Here is a 20,864-nt window from a genome sequence, read left to right on the forward strand (position 1 = left end):
ATGTCTCTGCTCTTTGATAATATCTCAACCGTTTGGAAGTATTTAATTCAATATTTTTGGAACTAAGGTTGAAAAACTCAAACCCAAACCCTAACCCTAACCACATTTTCTATTTCTCTTTGCTTAGAATTTGAGATCTCTTGAGGTAATGTGTTAAACTTTGTTTTGAGTATCCTTTGATATACTCTTGAGACTTGATATTGTTGATTTGATTTTCTATTTTTATTTTGACACATTGTGAGTATTCCAATTTCTTTGTTTTGATTTTAAGTGAATATAATAGAAATCTTAATGTTCTTTGGGTAAGATTTGTGTTTCTAATTTTTGTGAAAGATCGATTCCAAATCTCAAATCTGAATTTGTGTTTATACCTTATCATACACTGTTTTAATTCAAATTTTCTTTTGAGATTCACTGTTTAGAAGCCTAATATTGAATTGTTTTATAAATTTTATTGTTGGAATAATAAATCTGAATTTTCTGTTTTAATTAAGGTATATTGTGCTTAAAATTCAGATTTCTTGTGTTTTATCATTAAGAGATTTATCTAAAACTAATTCTGTAATTTTTGTGAAATTTTGAGAGAAATTACAAATTTGATTTTTCTCGATATAATGTGATAGTTTCTGTTTAAATCAGAATTTTTATTGTCCATCATTTAGATACTTGATATTATTACATACAAGTTCTTTATTATTGAAAATTTGTAGTTTGTGATACATATACTTGTGCTCTAACTTTTCTGCATACATCATGTTATTTTGGAGCTTGTTGTTGTGCCTTATTTGATATATCAAGTGTGATCAGACATTGTAATAAGTTGATAAATTTTCTGTTATAAATCTGAGATATTGCATTGCTTGTTTAAAGTAAAATGCGTGTGTGTGAAAAATCTGTCCTGAGTGTGTAGGCGCAACCGAGTGGGTTGCTACCTTGTGCTTGGCTTGAGAGTGTGTCTCAAGGCCTGGAGCCTCAAGAATGCACTAGGGAGAATAGAGCTCTTGTGTGAGAGGAGTTAGTGAACTACATAGGTTCAGCTTGAGAGTATTCTCAGAGCTTGGAGCTATAACACCTGATAGTTAAAATAAGGATTAGATAGTAGGATTAGTGAAAATTCTGAGTTCTGGGTCAAAATACGTAAAAAAGATAAAATGGTAATTTGACAAGCACGTAACCCTAAATAGTAAAATGTTAGTAGAAGATCTCAAATGGAAAAAATAACCCTGAAAATGGATTCAGAAAAAATAGTAGTTGTGGAGCATATGGAGAGCATGATATTTTTTGTCATTTTGCATTTTGGGTTGTACTTGATAGGCTAGACTTAGTGCATGAACATTTGAGTTGCATGAGTTATGTATTTTGTTGTTCATGTAGTCTTATTTTAGCTAAGTCTAGAATTGATGTATTTATATGTATTTGAAGTATTTCAATTGTAGTTATATTTGGAGAAATGTAATTAAAGTATGATGAACCTTGTGTAATTTATAAAGCATGTATTCACGGAAGGGCAATAGATCTATTCTAGGTTATTAATTATATTAATGATATGAATGCATGAAAGGAAATTATGTGATTGCAATGAGTTTAAAGTTGTAAATGAAGTTAAGCAATTAATTATAAAGTTAATGATAATGATGTAAAAATATTGTGGGTTGTAAGAGCACCAAAGTTTGTTGATCCTTGTGTGCCACCCTTGTCAATTAGGTACATTTTGAGGAATTAGAACACACTTTGGTAAAGTGGGATAAGTTAAATAAAGAAAGAAGATGTCGTCGAATCTTCTAATAAATGAACAATTTTTAGGCCAACTTTGAGAGAACATATCTCCCTCCACAGAAGTTCAATTGGGACGTTCCATACACCATTTTAAAGGTTGAGATGTCAGCTGCGTTGTGTCAAAATTTGGTACCATTTGGAGTTATATAGAACCCTGTGGAATGAAAAAAACACAGACTGCCCAAGGAGATCCAGTGCAGGGGCTGTTCGGGCCAATCACTTCCAAAAATTGTTTCTCTCTCAATTGGTTTATTAAATTGTCCAGAATTGCATAAATCGCCAGGGAGGTTGGGTGCTCTATTTTAGGTTGGCTGGAAGTTTTGTTGTCCAACTTCAAACGGTTATAACCGGAGCTAGAGAACTCCAATTGATATGTGTGATACTTTGTTGGAAAGATAATTGAATCTAGTTTAACATACAAAAAGATGAGAAATTAATAAGAAGTAGATTGCGCACAATGATAAAAAAGCATAAGCATGTTCAGTGTAGAAAAAGTGATTAAATGCCAATTTTCGCAATTTAGTAAGTGAAACTAAAACATAAATTGCATTTATTTTAAACTTATTCAAGTCTCACACTTTTAGCTATGATTTTTTTCTTTTACAAACTCGTTCAAAAAAATATCCGACTTATGTCTTAAATGAGAATATGGTTAACCGTGATTTAAAAAGAAGTATCCTGAAGTAGCTTTTGCACTCCAAGCGAATAAAATTAGAATATAAATCACTTCACTTTTAAATAAAATTAATTTTATAAAATTAAGTTTGCAAAAAAAAAACTTATTCAAATATGCATTTATTGTCATAGATTTCATCACATTATATTTATTCACATTAACACATGATAACACACGGGTCGGATGCAGAGATGCTCCCCATAATAAATGTTATGAGAAGATATTTGGTGGGCCTGGATCATGGTGGTCCTTTTCCAAAATAAAAAAAAAAGAAGAGATAGAAGGGAAAAAAATCAAAAAAAGAGGGATAGAAATGGAAGAATTTTTTTCAATTATGGAAAAGGGACCACTGAATAAGTAGGGGTAGCAATATGTGTTGAACCCGGCGGGTCAACCCGCCAAAATGGGGCGGGGCGGGTTACATACCTCAACCCATCAACCCACCTCAACCCGCTCCGTCAAGTAGCAGGTTAACACGGGTTATGGGCGGGGCGGGGCGGGTTAACCCGCGGGTTTTTATTATTTTATTTTATTTAAAAATATTAAAAATATATAACGTTATCATTCACAGATTCACCTCGTTTTTTTTTCTGATTCTGATCTGAAACCCTAAGAGCTCCTCCAAGGCTCCAACTTTAGTCCTCCGCCTCCTAACCTCCTTCTTCGGACCTCACAGTCTCTGGTCTCGTCTCTGCCTCTCACTCTCACTCTCGCAGCACTCACTCCAAGTCTCCAAGGCTCCAACGTTAGCACTCACTCACTTTATCTGGTATTCTGGCAATCTCTTTCTCACTCACTTTATTCGAATTTTTTTTCTAATCTTTCTCCTTGACTGTGACAGTGGCTCATCGGTGTAAGGGAAAAACTCATTTGAGATCTGTGCTCGGCAGTGATCTGTTTTTAACACTTGGAATATTAATTCAGGTATATTCAAAATATTGAGTTTGACATGTCCATCTTATAGAACTTGATTGGGTATTTAAATTTAATGTTAATTTTCCTATTGAAGTATTTGATATATTGTGCATTTGATGCTACTGGAAGTATATATTTTGAACTCCTATAACATATGCATGATCTTAATCTCTTTTAAATTTCTTGTAAATATTTTATTAGATCTTGTTGCTTATGTTTTCATGTCTTCGCTTTCAATTTGTTATTTTGAAATCTGTTATTTTGAACCCTAAAAGCACCAATTTGTTATTTTGAACCATTCCACTGTTTTTTTCCTATATAGAAAAAAGAAGAACCATTCTGGTTTTATTCTCATATATTATGTTATTATTTTGCTAAATGCCAGACAATTAACTCCACCAAGACAATTCTTTCACCAGGTTTAATCTTCTAAATTACCCTGCACTTCTGAGTTAGAAACATAATTTAAAGAGTTTTTCACTCTTTCTGCATTATAACTGTTTTATAACTGACTTTGATTTTAGTCTTAATGTCTTTACTTAGCTTAGCTATTTAACTCTACGGTGGTGCTCATGGTAGCTTATTACACTAACACAAGTTCACTGCCAGGATCTTGGAATATTTTTTTTCTTGTAATTAACAGAATGCGAAAGTATCATGTAGCATTAATTAATATATCAAATTTAAGATTGATTATGTTGGCTTCTTGGAAGTGAATCACTATTAGGGTGGAACTGCTAAAGCCATTTACTGGTTAGGTTGGATTAGAGTTTTGAATCTGCTTCTTAATTTTGGGACATACTTTTAGATGTGCACTGAAAAGAAATGTCTGTAGAAGATGAATAATTGACTATAAGAAGATGATAAAAAGAAAAGCCATATCTTGTGGGGAAAAAAAAGATTCTATGAAATATAAAATTTTACAATGTTCTAAGCTGCAGGCTGGGTTTGAAATTTTTTCTATGATTTGTTAATTGTGTAAAATTGTTGATGCCTTGGCTGCTTTGGATGGAAATTTACTCCAGATTTCATAATTATCCAGGGTGCATTGAGATTATTTTAGGCACCGTGTCCTCGTTTGATTTGCTGAGTGTGCTCGTTTTGATTTGTGAATTATTTTAGGCACTGTGTCCGCATCTGTATTTGACCAAGATTAAACCTGGTGAAAGAATTGTCTTGGTGGAATTAATTTTCCCTTATAGATTTCTCTTGTCCGCATCTGTGTGCTCGTTTACAATGATCTTATTCTGGGTTTTTTTCGCTTTCATAGCTTATGTTATTATTTTGATAAATTAACCCATATATTATGCATTCAGTTTCATTGTTGTTCCATTATTATTAATCCGTCTCCTTTTTCTTCTTCTTATTATTAGTCTTTATATTGTCCAAGTATTGTTGGGTATTACTTAAAACGTGAGGGATATATGTTTAGTTCTCATTTAGCAATATCTAACCCCTAAAGAAAACAAAAAGTCTTTGTCCCCTCTAAATAAGGGATTACATGGCATAATGATAATTAGTTACGCAATCTAAGGCTTGACTTTCATATATTTGAAAGTTTTGTTTTTGTTCATTTTTGAGGTATAAAGCATGAATGAGAATACTCTGTTTTGGTTCCTTTAAAATATGTACTATGTTCATAATTAATTACTTCTTATGTGAACGATTTTTAGATATTCAAACTTGAATTATTATGCACATAAATTTTATGAACCTATTTAAACTTGCTCTGAAAGATTTAAATAAAGCCGTTTGCAAGTTATATAAATTTGGGTACATAGTTCGAACAACAATACCACGCAAGACTGTGAATTTTAGCAAGGGCTATTGTGAAGTCAGAAGAAACAAAAAAGGATCCTTTTGGCTTTGGTTCATTGAAACTCATTGTTCAATATGAGGCTCTTTGGTAGTGAGTAATGTCTGCATTACATAATCAAACTCATTTGACAATATCTGCATCATACTATAAGCTTTGTTTCCTCTAGAGGCTTTGTTTGTGATGAGTAATAGCTTTAGAAGTGAGTTTATGTGGTTGTGATATTTCAATATCTTATTATCTTACTACATTTCAGGCCTATCTTATGGAATCAGTTAATAATACTATTGATGTTGATTCTGAAAATTTGGACATTGAGATTGAAGAAGGGTCTCAATCGGTTGAACCGACTAAAAAAAAGCCAAGTCAAGAACATCAGAGTGTTGGAAATATTTCACAAACATAGGACCGGGTGAAGATGGAATTGATATGGCAAGATGCAATGCTTGTAAGCAAGAGTACAAAGTGGGTGGAAAGCAGTATGGTACGTCAAGTTTAAACCGTCACTTACCTAAGTGCAAACAAATAAAATTTGAAGATGTTGGTCAAGTCATGATAGATATGCAAGGCAAACTAAAGTCTATGAAAATAGATCAAAGGATATCACGTGAGATGTTTTCTGAAGCGATTATTGAACACGGTATGCCCTTTAAGTTTGCTGAGTATAAGAAGTTTAGGCGTTGGCATTCTTACCTCTGTCCTGATTTGATTCACATTTCTAGAAATACTCTTAAAAAAGAAGTCTTCAGTTCTTACTTGAAAGAGAAAGAAAAGCTTAAAAACACATTGGCTACCATCCGTAATAGGATATGCTTAACTTCGGACTTGTGGACAGCCGTTAACGGTAATGGTTACATATGTTTAACTGCACATTATGTTGATACAAAGTGGAAGCTAAACAACAAAATTCTCAACTTCTGTCACGTGCCTCCTCCTCACACTGGATTTGAGTTGTCACAACAAATACTTGATATGCTGAAGGACTGGGAAATAGAGAAGAAGATTTTTAGCATTACTTTGGATAATGCATCTGCCAATGATACTATGGTAGGTCTTTTGAGAAGTCAACTCAATATGCAAAATTGGTTGTTATGTGATGGAGCTTTTTTTCATGTGCGTTGTTCTGCACACATATTAAATCTGATTGTTCAGGAAGGATTGAAAGTTTCTAGTGATGCTTTGAATAGAATCAGAGAGAGTGTCAGATATGTAAGGAGTTCAGAAGGTAGAATGAAAAAGTTTAAAGAATGCATGGAACAAGTTGGGGATGATAATGCTTTAAATGGGATGTGTGTAGATTGCCCTACCAGATGGAATTTCACTTATTTGATGCTTGACGGTGCTGTCAAATATCAACGTGTGTTTGCAATTCTCCAGTTGAATGATAGAAATTTTAAAGATTGTCCTTTAGCAGATGATTGGAAAAAAGGAGAGAATCTTTGTCGGTTCTTGCAGCCATTTTTGAGATAACCAATTTGATTTCTGGCACTTCTTATCCTACTTCCAACTTGTATTTTCTGCAAGTTTGGAAAATTCAGCGTGTTCTAATTCGTATGAGAAATGATAAAGATGAAGTTGTAAAGAGCATGGCTGAAAGGATGATGGTGAAGTTTGAGAAATATTGGAATGAGTATAGTGTTGTGCTTGCACTAGGAGCAGTTCTTGACCCTCGCATGAAGTTTTCTACATTATCATTGTTATTCAAAGATTGATGCTAGTACATCTAATGAAAAAGTAGAAAAGATAAGGATAAAGTTGTATGAGCTCTTTGACAATTATGCAAGAACTTCTTCTTCCAATGTCAATGTTCAAGGTGATGTCAGCTCAAGATCTTCAAGTCAAGGGTCAAAGGATAAGAAGGGGTGGTCTGATGATTTCATTGATGTAAGTTTATCTATATTTTAACATGATAATTTAATTAGTGTATTTTTTAAAATTTATCATATTTTAATTTTCATGTGTTTTCACTTGTCAAATATGATTGATAGGAATTGAAAATGCACAACCATGACCTTGCAATTAATGCTGGAAGGTCTTAACTTGATGCTTATTTGGATGAGACTGCATTGGTTTTTGCACATTGGGAAAGTTTAGATACATTGCAATGGTGGAAGGATAACAGAGCTCGCTACCCGGATCTCTCAGTAATGGCGCGTGATTTGTTAAGCATTCCCATCACAACTGTAGCGTCTGAATCTGCATTTAGCATTGGGGCACACGTCTTTAACAAATATAGAAATAGGATGGTATCAAAGAATGTATCAGCTTTGATTTGTACCCGCAATTGGTGCGCCGGTTTTGTCAGTGATGGTAATTTATTTAATTTAAATAAAATTATAATTTCATTTTAATTCATGATTGTTTGTCAATTTGACAATTCCACTTTTTCAATTTTTTTATGTAGATGAAAGTAGTGACGACGACGACGATGACGACGACGACGACAACAACAATGATGACAACAAGATTTCAAGAGGAGGAGCGTGTTCTAAAGGAGCATCTAATGTTGTTTAATATTTGATATGGAAGAGAATTGTGATTTGCGATTGGTGGTTTTCATTTATCTGTGTTGATGGATTTAAATATGACTGTGTGGGTGTTATTTTATTATTATATTTGGATTTTGGATTGAAATTATTCTTGTGTCTGGTTGTTGTTGGATTTAAATATGATTGTGTAGTGTGGGTGTTGTTTTATTATTATATTTGGATTTCTAATTGAAATTAGTTCTTGTCTAGTTGTTGTTGGATTTAAATATGATTCTGTGGGTGTTGTTTTAATATTATATTTGGATTATTTGCATGAGCTGACACTAGACAACAGATAAAAGGGTACATTCCAAATAAGACATTATATAATAAAATGTTAAAAGTTTAAGTAACGCTAATTGGTCCAAGCAGGAATGAACCAGTGGATGAATTATTTTGTTCCATGGTTTTAGCCTTTGAAGATTTCATCTGGGGATGTATCCACATAGCCACACCTTCATGTTCTGCAGCTGGTTCAACTTTATAGTAACTATCAGAATTTTCTTTCTTATTTGATTTGGTTTCTTGTTGAAAGCAGGCTATGCGCCCTAGCAATGACAAAGTGGCATCTTTCTCAACTGAATCTCCTAGCTTGCAATTTGATGTAATTATATACATGTATATTCTAATAAATCATTTATAAAATTTTTTTCGAATTAATATTTTGGCGGGTCAACCTGTCAATCCGCCAACCCAATTATTTTTTTGGTGAGATGCAGGTCAACCCGCCAACCCGCAACCCACTTTAAAACGGAGTGGGTTCAACTTTTCAACCCACCATCCAAATGCGGGTCAACCCGCCCCGCCTCGTTTTTGGCGGGTTGATGGCGGGTCAGGACGAGTCGGCCCGTTTTGCCACCCCTATTAATAAGTGGTGGACCTGAAACATATTAAATTTTTTCTAGATGTTATAAGCACGTTTTCTTATAACATCTGTGTTGCAAATCTCAAAATTTTATTTTCACACTTTTTTTTATGTCATTGAAAGATCGAAATAAAGAGAAGTCGTGTCAAAGCTCGGATAGGGAGGAAAGTGATCAAAAGGTCTACAAGGCTATGTAGTAATAACGGTAGCTAGTTCTATTTACACCACTCATTTATGTTGTTCCAAAACATAATTGAAAAACAAAATAGTCAAGAATGTAATAAGTAATAACAATGAGAGAAGTATTTGTCATCTAAATGACATGAAGTTACGTTATTTTAAGAGAGATACAGACACAAAAAATTTAAATTTTAAATTAAAAAAAACCACTCATTTTCACTCTCCCATGATTTCCGTTTTTCTGTGTCTATCTCTCTCTTAAAATGACATAACTTATGTCATTTAAAATGACAAACACCAAATCCAATAACAATATAATACATTAAAATATCAGTATCTTTCTTTCGTTGGTTTGCCTTGAGGAAGGAAGGAACGAACTGTCTACTCGACAACAGACTGGTTATTCATCTTGTTTGCCTCCACTGTAGGCTGAGCAGGAGTGTATTATGCTTCGTTTAGTAATTTTGCAATGTGTGTTCTTTTAGTACCACATTGACGACAGTTAAACAAATTCCGTTGTTTATAAACAACTATGCAACCCTTTGGGAACATCCGATAAAATTAGAACGATAAAGAAAAGATCAGCATGGCTCTTCGTCAAGGATGACGCGCACAAATCGAGAAATTGTCCAATTTTTTTTTCCATTTCTTCGGATTTCTCTGCTTGTTCATCTTATTCTGGTCTCTCGGGGTACATGGCTTCTCTTTTTAGGTTTTTTTATCGTTGATTTTGATAAGCTTACTAGTTGAGTGGGCATGTACCAAAGAAAACCAAGTGTCCTATAATGTGTCGGATCTCCCTTTCTCTCTTTGCTATATTTACTTAGGTTTCCTACACTTTCCGAGGTTTCTATAATAAAAATATAAATATTAGTGGTTATGGTTGACTGAAGACACTTATTAGAGTAAAAATCCTGACAAAAAAAATACGGTTTCCACTTTAGTCCCTTACAAAAATAAATTAGTAAGTTCTTAACAAATTCAAGGTGAACTCATTTTAGTCTTTTTCAGGGACTAATATGGGTTTTTCTTTTAATTTGTGAGGGATCACGATTTCAACTAATCGAGTCCACTTTGAATTTGTTAAGAACTAACTGACTAATTTATTTTCGTAAGAGACTAAAGTGAGTACAGTGTATTTTTGTTAGGGATTACTCCACTTATTATTTGGACAAAAACAAGTTTTTAAATAAAGGCTTTTGGATTATCTTTCAGTACACAGTATATATAATATGGGCATATCTGCACATTTGGGGTGCTGATTTGGTTATTGGATTTGACCAAGGCAATCTGGATGAGAGGGGTACAGAAGGGGGTTATATGATCTATTAATTCAAGCAGGATTATTAGTAGACTTGCACATTGCTAGAGATAAAGAATCAGAGAAACCAGAAGTTTTGGCCTCTGCAGAATATGAATAAACTGAGGAGATTGATTGGACTATGTTGTGTGGCTTTGTTCAGGGCTTCAGGCCTTGTGACCCTGTTCAACAGAACACTTGAGTTTGCGGTGCGTTCTCGACATCCATGCGTTTCACTCATTGAACGGGAATGTTTTTACATCCTCATTTGCAATTGTTGATTTGAAACTTGGCTTTGTTGATTGGAAGTTCATAAACTCTATTATGCAACATTATAGGATTGGCTGTAGCTGGGTTTATGGGTACATGGGTACACATTTTTCATTGTTATTTACACATAAAATTGTTGCTGCTCAATGCTCATGTCCTGATGTCCATTCTAAACAAGTCGATTGCATCATGAATTGCTCTTAGCTCCTTGGTACTAGTAACTTGAAATTTAATCTAATGGCAAGTGAAAAGGGGAACTCAGTAGCCCTTTCCTGCGAAGAATTTATGCTCTTAAGATTTGTTTTTTTAATTATTACTTTTTTAAAAGTAGTTTTTATGGCAGTATGCAAATGTGAAGCAGCATAACTGGAGTGTTCAATTACAGTTTTATATTATTGTTCGTAGTTCAGTAATAATTAATTTACCATTTTGATTTTCCTGTGCAAGTTTAAGAAAAGATCAGGCTGCAAAGGAAGGAAGAAAGTTAGTAGAGACTATATTTCATATTGGAATGATAAGGAAGCTCTGTAATCTTGCATTATAGTTTCACCTCGGCCAGTCAAGAAGGCAGCAGAGCATGTAGCAGCAGAGCATGTAGCAGCAATAAAAGCCACAGCCAGACACTCTACAAAGCATACCTTTCTCGGCCTTTTGGCTAAGATCAAGTGTAGTATCTGTTCTTATCAGTTTAATATCTGATACGTGGACCATTGGTTCACATGATATTAAATTTGTTTTTTAAAGGGAAGAGTCCATCACCATAGCTTGCTACTGGTTCTCTCAAGTGTCGCCCATGCTTTTTTGCACTACTGCACGGGCTTGGCGCACCCCACCAAATCTAAGTGAAAATTATTCAGAGTCGGGAGAGGCCTTGTGCACTTAACTAATTAGGATTTTTCCTATTATGAAGTTAAATTAATCGTAATATGCAGGGTTATTTTTTTTATGTCATTAAAACTAGTGTTATTTCTGTACCTAATTCCATATTTACTATTCACAATTGCACCCTTAATTTCTGAAAAATACAACATATTTTTGTGTTTGTTTCCTTTGGTTCTTTTATTATAAACCCAGTTTTATTACGATATAGCACAACCTCATGTTGTTCCTTAGGGAGAAGTTGACATAAAGGACACCAATCTAGAAATGGTCATTTTTAAATTTTTCCATTTCATGCCTCTTTGGTATATTTCATTTTCTGCATTTTTATTTCGATGGGTATGGCTCTTCTCTTTTCAGGCATTTTTATCACTGTCCATGCCTACTTGTGAGCGTATAATGCACTTCTTCGGGACGAATACAACACTGCTAGGAATAGTGGCCTTGTGTTTTTAAAAGGGGAAGTCTCCTGCGCGATGCAAAGATAATAAGTTGTCATAACTCGCAAGTTTCTCATCTTTTGAATGAGGAAGCATATGTTTTAAGGTTTTATATTTTACGAAAGCATGTAACGGAAATAGTTTGTCCCGTTTATTCAGTTTGTAGGAAAGGATGCTGCTTGTCTTTGACTCTATAAGGTAATAGATAGTAGCACTCTTAGATGTTTGATGATCAGTGCTTTAAGTATGTAAAGATTCAATATTGTCATGTTACATAATTGATTAAAAAATCTCTAGTGTGTTCTGTCCTAATTGTCTAGGATCTGAAAGTGTCGCCATCTGCGATTTTGCTACCTGCTAAATTGACATCATAACTACCACTTTGGGCATAAAAACGAATTGTACAACTTATCATATTTTTTTATGTGCAATATTTGAATAAGAGTAACATTAGTTGCTCATAATGCACTGCTATGGAGGAATAAGAGATTTATATAAAAATAAAAAGGAAAAATTTCAAAAAATCACCTATAATTTTTCTCAATTATCGGTTACCTTTTTCACAAAATTTTTGAATTATTTGCACTCTTATTTAATTTTTTTTCACTTATCTCCTGACTTAAAGTTTTTTTATCGCTTACCCCTCACTTAGGGGTGTGAATGATAAAAAAAAATTAAGTCAGCAGGTAAATGATTCAAAATTTTGAAAATGAGATAAATGATTATGAAGAAAGTTACAAGAAATTTTTGAAGTTTTTCTCAAATAAAAATAAGGAATTATAAATGTTATGTTATAGGAAAAATGAAAGTTATTCCTGCACTAATAAAAACTTGTGAATCCCACTGACTAAAAGAAATTTTAAAAAACAAAATAAAAAAATCACGACAATCAATGATACAAACAACACCCATAAAAATAATGGTATAAATTAAAACATGGTCAGTGCTATTTTAAATTAGTTTTGCTTTTATGTTTCTTTTCATAAATTCAATTTAAGCATTTGCACTTTGTGTTTTTGAAATTTTCACCAAAAAAATCCTTGTGGAAACAATAACTGAGACTCAAACAAGTCCTATATTATTTATTGTTGCGTATACTTGCGCGCATACTTGCATAAATGTTAGCACTTATACAAAATTGTGTGTTAAAATATCAAATGGTAAGAGTAATATCGGGCTCAATCTATACTGATAATCCTACACCAACACTACCTAATTGAGAGTTTCATTTCTTTCTTTTCCTCATTTTCTACTTAACCCTATAATTTCAACACCTAAAAATTCATTTTTCCAGCTATGTGTATAGCCCTTTTTGCTAGATAAATTGATACAAAAATGGACCAAGAAAACTTGAATGCGAAAAGAATGATGTAACGAATTCTGTACTAATAATTATTAATGTAAACCAAAAAAGAATACAATGAAATATGTCTTCCAAAGGCTACAAATTGAATGTAATGGTTCTCACAACATCTTTCCTTGAGTTACAGTAATTCATAAGGGAATCCATATCAACCGTGCCAAGTCCAGATAGTTGGATACCATAGGAAGCAAGACGATTGATATCACGTGGAGTAGGAGACTGCCAAAGGCCATCCCACCAAGCAGGAGGGAGAAGTGGTGTGAATGCGCACTGATTGGTCTGGCCAGGACAACTTAATGGTCCAGAATATCTGTTCCACACATGACCCCAACCAATCTGATTCTTTAAACCATCAACCAATAAATTACTCTGGAAACTGCTAAAAAATGAAAAACTTGAACCTGACGAGTTGCCTCCTGAAGAAAAGAATTTTCACATTCTTCAGCAGTATGTTTTTGAAGAGACATTGCGAATCTGCAATTAATAATAAGAAATAATAGGAGATATGAATGTGGTGCAAGTACCCAGATTGCGTGATGCAGCCAGTGCAGCAATTAATTGAGCATAGGTAGTTCCAACACGCCGATGAGCTCCGGAAACAACAGCATATCTAGCACGAGATGCAAGAAAAAAATCTACAAAAGCAACCCATCTGGGTGCTGGACCCCAATCCTTCACTCTAAAATCTGACTTGGGCAAACCGTCATAAATACTTCCTTTAAACTTTTCATAATCAAAATGAAGAACCTGGTCAAAGCACATACGCATAAGAATCAAAAGCCCACGAATTTCACTGCATATATTGATGGTTGCCTCATACATCATCATGTTCAGAAAGTAAGTAATAAAAGACTAGATAATGAAGAAAATAAGTATTTAATACAGCAGATTGGCAACAAGGAAGATAGCAAATTGCAGTTCTAATTTCAGAGTGGTAATTTCCATTGTTACTGACTAATAAAAACAATTTCTTGCATTAAGAGTGGCATATGCTACACTCAAAAGATTCACGCACCAATATTTGCTTGCGAATTATCAGCCAATATGAACTGAAAAATTACCTCTGCAAATTCACTTATGTTGGGCATGATACTTTTAACAAGAGAAGGTGTATCTGACACCACAACCACCTTTGGTCTTGACATTAGGTGTTGACTCTGTATGGCTTTTTTAATGCAACGCAATGCAGCCTGTACAGCTCTTATGGACCTTAAAAAATGACAGAAGTAACATCAATAAGTTAAAGACATATCCTATGAGAAGTGTGAGCTGACCCATTCTTATCCAAAGAACAGATGAAGTTGGGATGTCGCATGGATATTGTATGAAATATGCATGTAAATACATGTGCTTTTCTGAAGGATGAAAGATACCTATTTCAAGAGTATATGAGGTACGGATAGGATACCAAAGTATAGTTCTTTCACTACTTAATACTATTTTATGATTGGCTGGGTTTTCATTTCGTACTTTTCGTTTATTATGTTATTTGTATATACTGTTATCCTATGTTATTGTCATTGAAGAACCTAAATCATTTGACACCTTCAAACAGAAATACCATGTTAGATGGCTTCATGAATGCCCTAACCCTAGTGTAAATACAGCAGCAAAGAATAAAGTGATTAAATTAATAGTTGATGCTCTTCTTTCTTCTTACTTTTTATTTATTTTTATCCAGTAGTTGAATGGGCATACAGAACTGGATGGTGTCAAAAGGATAGAGAGAGGATAGAAGGTGGGAATAGAGATCAATTTTGCTTCAAATATGCAATTTGACTAAGCAACATGTTGTTTGACTAGTTGGAGGTGTTCTGTCTGAGATATTAATTGACCTGTTTGAACAGTAATTGAAAAGCTACTTTTAAGATTTTGATATTAGAAATCTCTTCAATTTGCTTAATAATATCAAGAGATGCTACAACAGGGACCATGAGTTTCCTTATTCATTAATATATATTGCATATTCTAATGCATTTATATATGGTTTTAAATATTTTAGTTTACAATGATACTAAGGAAAGACAACAAAAAAAAGAGACTGGTTAGATTTTAAAACTTAATTGCCAATTGTATACACATATATGATATAACTATATGTGAGTGGCATGGTGAAGGCCATATACAAATTAAAAAGAGGTATTTGATGAAAATAAAAACAAAGAAGGAATCTCCATTGCTGATGGGCAACACTCGCTCCATTTAATATAGAAGGCAAGAGTATTACCAAACAAAAGAATAGCGTGGGGTGGAGGAATTACTATTGGGATGGAGGTATAGGGGGCAGAAACAGGAATCACGATACCCATCCCAAACCAATGCATGATTGATGCTATTCCTAACTATAATATGATTCATGTCAGGATAGATGGGTGGTAGGCTTCACCAGCCTCATTTATCAATCAAGCATGATAGTTCCCATTCAATGAAATCAGAGTGTACTCCATTACCTATTCATAAGCATCCGCATATGCAAAGAGATGTCAGGATTCTCCCCACCACCAATAACCCAATCAACAGCTGCCTCAACATCTTTTGAAGGGGATATGAGAACTCTCATGAGCTCCCCAAATACATTTGGTTTAGATCCCAGAACTTGTGGGTCACCAAATAAATCAAAAGCAGAAATCCTCATCTGTGAGTGTATATTCTTCAAGAAAAATTGAGCGGCCACAGCATCATTAGTTCCTTGAAACCTAAAACATAAGGGTTCATAATAACTACATGAAGCTTGAGAGACTGATAAGGAGAAAAACCATGTCACTTTACCATATGATAGGTTGCTTCCATTCCTTCCAATTGCTACAGAGAACATTTGTTTGAGCTGGCTTTTCAAAATCATCAGTCCTCATTACAAGTTGCCTCCCATATTTGCTTTCACAATCATTTTGTCTCCACAGATGCTTTATTTCTTTCATGGTAAAGGTAAAGTTGGAATAAGAAATGTAATCCCCAAAAGGATATTTGCCTCTGAAATGTAGAACCAAGGTGATAATCAGATAAAGGAAAGATAAATCTATGTCCTAATAGCAAAATTTGTGGATAATTTTAAGATGCTATATTGCAAGATAAGAGCAGTTTCGCAAATCCATCAATGGCAAAATGCTACAGGTTTACATATTTCAGTGGCCATAAACAATCTACGAAAACTGACAAAAGTGCATGAATATAGGTTGCTATTTGAATGTTGCAAATTGTTTCTACAACAAGATGTCAAGGCATGCTTAAAAAGTTAACACATTCATATGAGAGCCATAGGAAGTAGATGCTCTAAAGGGTAAGTTTGGTATGTCCTTAAAATTGAGGGCGAATGATTCAGATATTAGCTTTCCATAGAATTTTTCATGCAAAACTAGTCCTAAAAGGAACTATTAGTTAAAGGGATACCGCCAAACTAAACCCTAAAAGGAACTATTAGTTAAAATTTCAGTTATCATAAAAAAAGAACAAAAGTTAGTTCTTAAAAATGAAAAAGAAAGGCTTGGGAAAGAACCAATATGCCTGGTTTGGCCAATGATCAAGGACCGGTTTAACATTATACTCAGTGCTGCAGCAGTTAAGACCTTGTACATTTCATTCCCAAAACCTGCTTCGGCAGTCTTTCCCAGAACAAATCCATGACTACAGAACTCCTCGGGGGGCAAATCCCTGACTCTTGAAGCACCTGAAACAGAGTTTTTCAATGTTAACTTCTGATTTGAGAACTGTTTTTTGCAGAAATAAAAAGGTTCTTACATGTTTATGCAACGAATCTCACTGAGAGGTGCACAACTATCACTTTATTTAAGTATTCTTAAGAGAAAAATAAAAAATAAAATAGAAGAGTGAAAAAATGGCATAGATAATTACAGTTATGGTCCACAAACTACGAAGTGCATCCTTTAGAACAGAGCAATTGTCTTGAGTGTGAAATGGATTTATAATTATGCAAGCCGAAATTTACATACTACAGTCAAAAGCATAGAAACTAACTCGATAATTTGTCTCCAAACAAGAGACCATTTCTTCCGCAAGTTATGTTACACTAAAAAGCATTTTTAGCGAAATTTGGCACCTTCAATCAAAACAACAGAAGAAAAAACAAAAATAAAAAAGAAAAGAAAAGAAATTTGGACTCAGCACTACCAACAAACTAGTGTATTATTCATTTAGATCCTTCAAGTCTCACAAGAAACTCGAAAACAATTTGCAACTCCTTAAAACAAAGAAACTCGAAAACAGTCACTGCAAGATTCTAATGCTAGCAAAAGAACAGAAGCCGCAGAACAAGTGAATCTAACAAAGAATAAGTAACTACCGTTCACAACGAAATGATCATCGATAATTCTCCTCACTCTCAGGGCTTCCTTCTCTGTACCCGCTCCGAAATCATTCCCCATCTCTTCCACCGTCGCGCACGGTTTCTCCCTGACGATCTCCTCGGCGGCAGCGCCACCATCCAAACTGGAGCTGTTGAAATCTCCGAACTCGGAATCTCTCGGAAAATCGACCGTGATAGGAGGATCCAACGGCCTCAGCGCCAGTATCAAGAGCCCCACACCGGTCACAATCGCACACAAAACAAGAAACGGTTGCAACAGCATTCGCCTCCTTCTACCTCCGCCATATCTCATTCTCTCTCTCTCTCAGTTCAGCTAAGCTTAGCTTCCTCTTAACCCGGATCTGAACTGTGCTCTCTCTCTCTCCCAGTTCTATCACGTTTTGTTTAGTTTAGTTTACCATCACGCGTACACACAGATTTCTCGGGTTTGGATCCGACCCGAAACCACTTTGTTATTATGAGAATCTGGACCCGTTTGTGTGAGTGGCGCGCATTACGCACCGCCTCCGACAAAGAAGGCAATTCTGTCTCTCTCTCTCTCTCTCTCTATCTGTCGCCATCCATGATACAGAGTTAGTGGTGAAGCACAAACGAAACGACGTCGGAGAATAAATTAAGTAACGTCAACGGTCAACCCTTCTTATGGAGAGAAGAAAAGGACAGATAAAATAAATAAATTAATTAAATTTAAGAGAGAAAAAAAAAAAAAAAAAGGTAAAAAAACAAACCGATGATTCTCCTCAGTCCTCGCATTTATCATTTGGAAACACTTATTTTCTTTTTCCTTTCTCCGAGGTTGGAAAGATAACCGTCGTAACAACCTATCATGGAGAAGAACCTTGTTGAAAATTCCGGCAGTTTCGCTCGCAGAGACGAGCACAACAACAGCAGCAACAACGCCGGCGACACGCCGCGTTCTCCAATGCCGGACATTGCAGAAGTAGAAGTGGATCCCAAACCTGACGACGTCGGCGAAACCGCTGAAGCGGAAGAAGCACCGCCACAAGAACCAGAAGCGCAACCGGAAGAGGGAGATGATGAGAAGAACGAAGAGAAGAAAGAAGAGGAGGTGGTGGAGGAGGAGGAGTCTCCTCCCCCGAGCCTCGAGATGGTTTCAGATGAGATCGATCAATGGCTCCTGAATCTGCAGCAAAATAATAATGATGATGATGATAATTATAATAAAGAAGGGTCAGGGTCATTTGAGATCCCTAGTTTCGTGGAGAAGTTCTTATATCTGGTGGAGGAGAAAATAGTGAAGTACGACACAGGCGAAGGTAAACCCAAATGGGGTGAGGTTGCTGAGGAAGATTCCTGGTTGCTTGAAACTGTGGATCGGATATCCAAGTTGACGAAATCGGTGAATCTGACTCCTCCTCATCATCAATCAGAAGAAGAAAAACAAGCAGAAGAAGAGGAGGAGATCATTGCACGAAAACACTCGCTGGTGAACCGCATTGGTTCGATCCAACAGCGTGCGATGTCGTATTTGGAGGAAGACTTCCGGTTGTTAATGGACGAATCTAGAAATCCAATAACAGAATTGGATCCCGGAGGGAATAATAATAATAATCAGAATCAGAATCAAGACAACAAAGGGAAGAACGTGGCATCATCAGAGGATCAAGTACAAGATCCGGATCCGGATCATCATCAACCTGCTGAATCCGAAACGAACTTCCCGGGTTACCCGGATGAGGCCATTGCCACCCTGACCAAGATCGCTACAGAGATGATCTCCAGCGGCTACGAATCGGAGTGCTGCCAGGTGTACATCGTCTCAAGGAGAAACGCGTTTGAAGAGATCCAGCAGAAGCTAGGGTTGGAGAAAATCAGCATCGACGAGATGGTTCAGAAGGTGCAATGGGAGACTCTCGCAAGGGACATGATCCCCGCCTGGATCAACACCTTCAAGCAGTGTGCTGCCGTGTACTTCCCCGGAGAAAGGAAACTGGCAGAGGCGGTTTTCGCTGAGAATCCATCGGTTTCGGCAGGGCTCTTCAGCAGCCTCACCCGCGGCGTGGTGATTCAACTCCTCAACTTCGCGGAGGGCGCAGCCATGACAAAGCGCGCCGGCGAGAAGCTCTTCAAGATCCTTGACATGTACGAGACCCTCCGGGACTTGATCCCGGAATTAGACGGACTGTTTCCAGAGGAATCCGTCGAGGAGCTGAAGACAGAGATGTTGCTCGCCAAATCTAGGCTTGGCGAGCTGGCCATCTCCATCTTCTGTGACCTCGAGAACTCAATTAAATCGGAAACCGGAAGAACTCCGGTCCCCGGTGGTGCCGTCCACCCCCTCACCCGCTACATAATGAACTACCTCAACATAGCAGGCGATTACAAGGAGACACTTGAACAGGTTTTTAAGGAATACTCAAAGATCGAGCGCGCCGATTCCACCAGCAGGCCCCACCACGAAAATGAAGCCGGAGGAGGAAGCAGCGGCGCCGCCAATGTTTCGTCGCCATTCGCGGCGCAGGTTATGAGGGTGATGGAGTTGCTAGACTCAAGCCTTGAAGGTAAGGCGAAGCTGTACAGGGACGTTGCACTGAGCAACTTCTTCATGATGAACAATGGTAGGTACATTCTGCAGAAGATCAAGGCTTCCTCGGAGATGAGCAAGGTGATGGGTGACACGTGGTGCCGGAAGAGATCATCGGAGCTGAGAACATACCACAAGAACTACCAGAGGGAGACATGGAACAGGGTTTTGACATGCCTGACCCATGAAGGGTTGAGCGTGCATGGGAAGGTGCAGAAGCCAGTGCTGAAGGAGAGGTTCAAGAGCTTCAATGCTCTGTTTGATGAGATTCACAGGACACAGAGCCAGTGGGTTGTGAAGGACGAGCAGCTTCAGTCGGAGCTGAGGGTTTCGATATCGGCGGTGGTGATTCCGGCATACAGGTCATTCCTTGGGAGGTTTGCACAAATATTGGACCCTGGGAGACAAACTGAGAAGTATATAAAGTATCAACCTGAAGATATAGAGACTTACGTTGATGAGTTGTTTGATGGAAAGCCTCACCAATCCATAACTAAAAGGAAAACATAACCTTCAATTCCCTCACCACCACCAAGAGTAGATATATCATATATATCACACTTTTATGTTTTTTTTTTTTTTGGAAAGCAAACACTTTTATGTTTTATATTATATTTTTTCCCATAAAAAAAAATTGAAAACACCAGAAGAAGGAGAAGGAGTGCTTGCTTTTGGCATGCATGGTGGGCCAATAAAGAATGAAGGAAGAAAAGGCCATGCAATGTATGTATACGTGCATCTTGAAATGAAGCTTTGTTTTTGCATGGTTCTGTTGATGTTAGAAAACCAGAAAAGGTTTGGTCTAATGAATGCTTTTTACTCTTGTTTTGTAACGCAGGATTATAATTCGGTCAGTGTTTCAGCCAAGGGACCACCCTCTTGTGTTCCAAACTTCAAATCATACCACTTTTTTTACTATTATATTTTCCATTTAGTGCGTGTAATTTTATTTTCCTTTCAATCAGAATATGTGGTAAATACCTAATTACT

The 20,864-nt window shown here is 36.1% G+C and overlaps 3 protein-coding genes and 2 non-coding genes across 6 annotated transcripts; 4 read left to right on the forward strand and 1 right to left on the reverse strand.

Annotated features, from left to right (window-relative positions):
* The first annotated feature begins 5,612 nt into the window (after window positions 1-5,612).
* LOC133303814 (zinc finger BED domain-containing protein RICESLEEPER 2-like) lies at window positions 5,613-7,222 on the forward strand. Its single transcript, XM_061503791.1, has 5 exons — window positions 5,613-6,230; window positions 6,336-6,624; window positions 6,708-6,841; window positions 6,891-7,067; window positions 7,172-7,222. Exons 1-5 carry the CDS (start codon window positions 5,613-5,615, stop codon window positions 7,220-7,222), a joined length of 1,269 nt encoding a protein of 422 aa, XP_061359775.1.
* Window positions 7,223-9,290: 2,068 nt separating this feature from the next.
* Window positions 9,291-9,395, forward strand: LOC133303821 (U6 spliceosomal RNA). Its single transcript, XR_009750515.1, has one exon. It is a non-coding gene; the product is annotated as a U6 spliceosomal RNA (small nuclear RNA).
* Window positions 9,396-10,960: 1,565 nt separating this feature from the next.
* LOC133303823 (U2 spliceosomal RNA) lies at window positions 10,961-11,159 on the forward strand. The gene has a single exon (XR_009750517.1). It is a non-coding gene; the product is annotated as a U2 spliceosomal RNA (small nuclear RNA).
* A 1,858-nt stretch (window positions 11,160-13,017) lies between these two features.
* Window positions 13,018-17,822, reverse strand: LOC133303816 (uncharacterized). Of its 2 annotated transcripts, none has more exons than XM_061503793.1 (7): window positions 17,306-17,822; window positions 16,510-16,672; window positions 15,778-15,978; window positions 15,459-15,704; window positions 14,070-14,217; window positions 13,533-13,755; window positions 13,018-13,424 (listed from the first exon to the last, which is right to left on the reverse strand). In XM_061503793.1, the coding sequence occupies exons 1-7, from the start codon at window positions 17,619-17,621 to the stop codon at window positions 13,087-13,089; spliced, it is 1,635 nt and encodes a 544-aa protein (XP_061359777.1). In that variant the 5' UTR covers window positions 17,622-17,822; the 3' UTR covers window positions 13,018-13,086. The 2 variants fall into 2 exon arrangements, with proteins under 2 accessions (XP_061359777.1, XP_061359778.1); XM_061503794.1 differs by having other exon boundaries at window positions 16,572-16,672; window positions 17,306-17,432.
* A 333-nt stretch (window positions 17,823-18,155) lies between these two features.
* On the forward strand, window positions 18,156-20,384 carry LOC133303815 (exocyst complex component EXO70C2-like). The gene is made up of 2 exons (XM_061503792.1): window positions 18,156-18,891; window positions 18,961-20,384. Exons 1-2 carry the CDS (start codon window positions 18,156-18,158, stop codon window positions 20,382-20,384), a joined length of 2,160 nt encoding a protein of 719 aa, XP_061359776.1.
* Window positions 20,385-20,864: the final 480 nt, after the last annotated feature.

This window comes from Gastrolobium bilobum, unplaced genomic scaffold (genome assembly GCF_033153095.1).
Source record: "Gastrolobium bilobum isolate Gb01-03AN ecotype WA unplaced genomic scaffold, APGP_CSIRO_Gbil_v1 utg20970, whole genome shotgun sequence".
NCBI lineage: Eukaryota > Viridiplantae > Streptophyta > Magnoliopsida > Fabales > Fabaceae > Gastrolobium > Gastrolobium bilobum.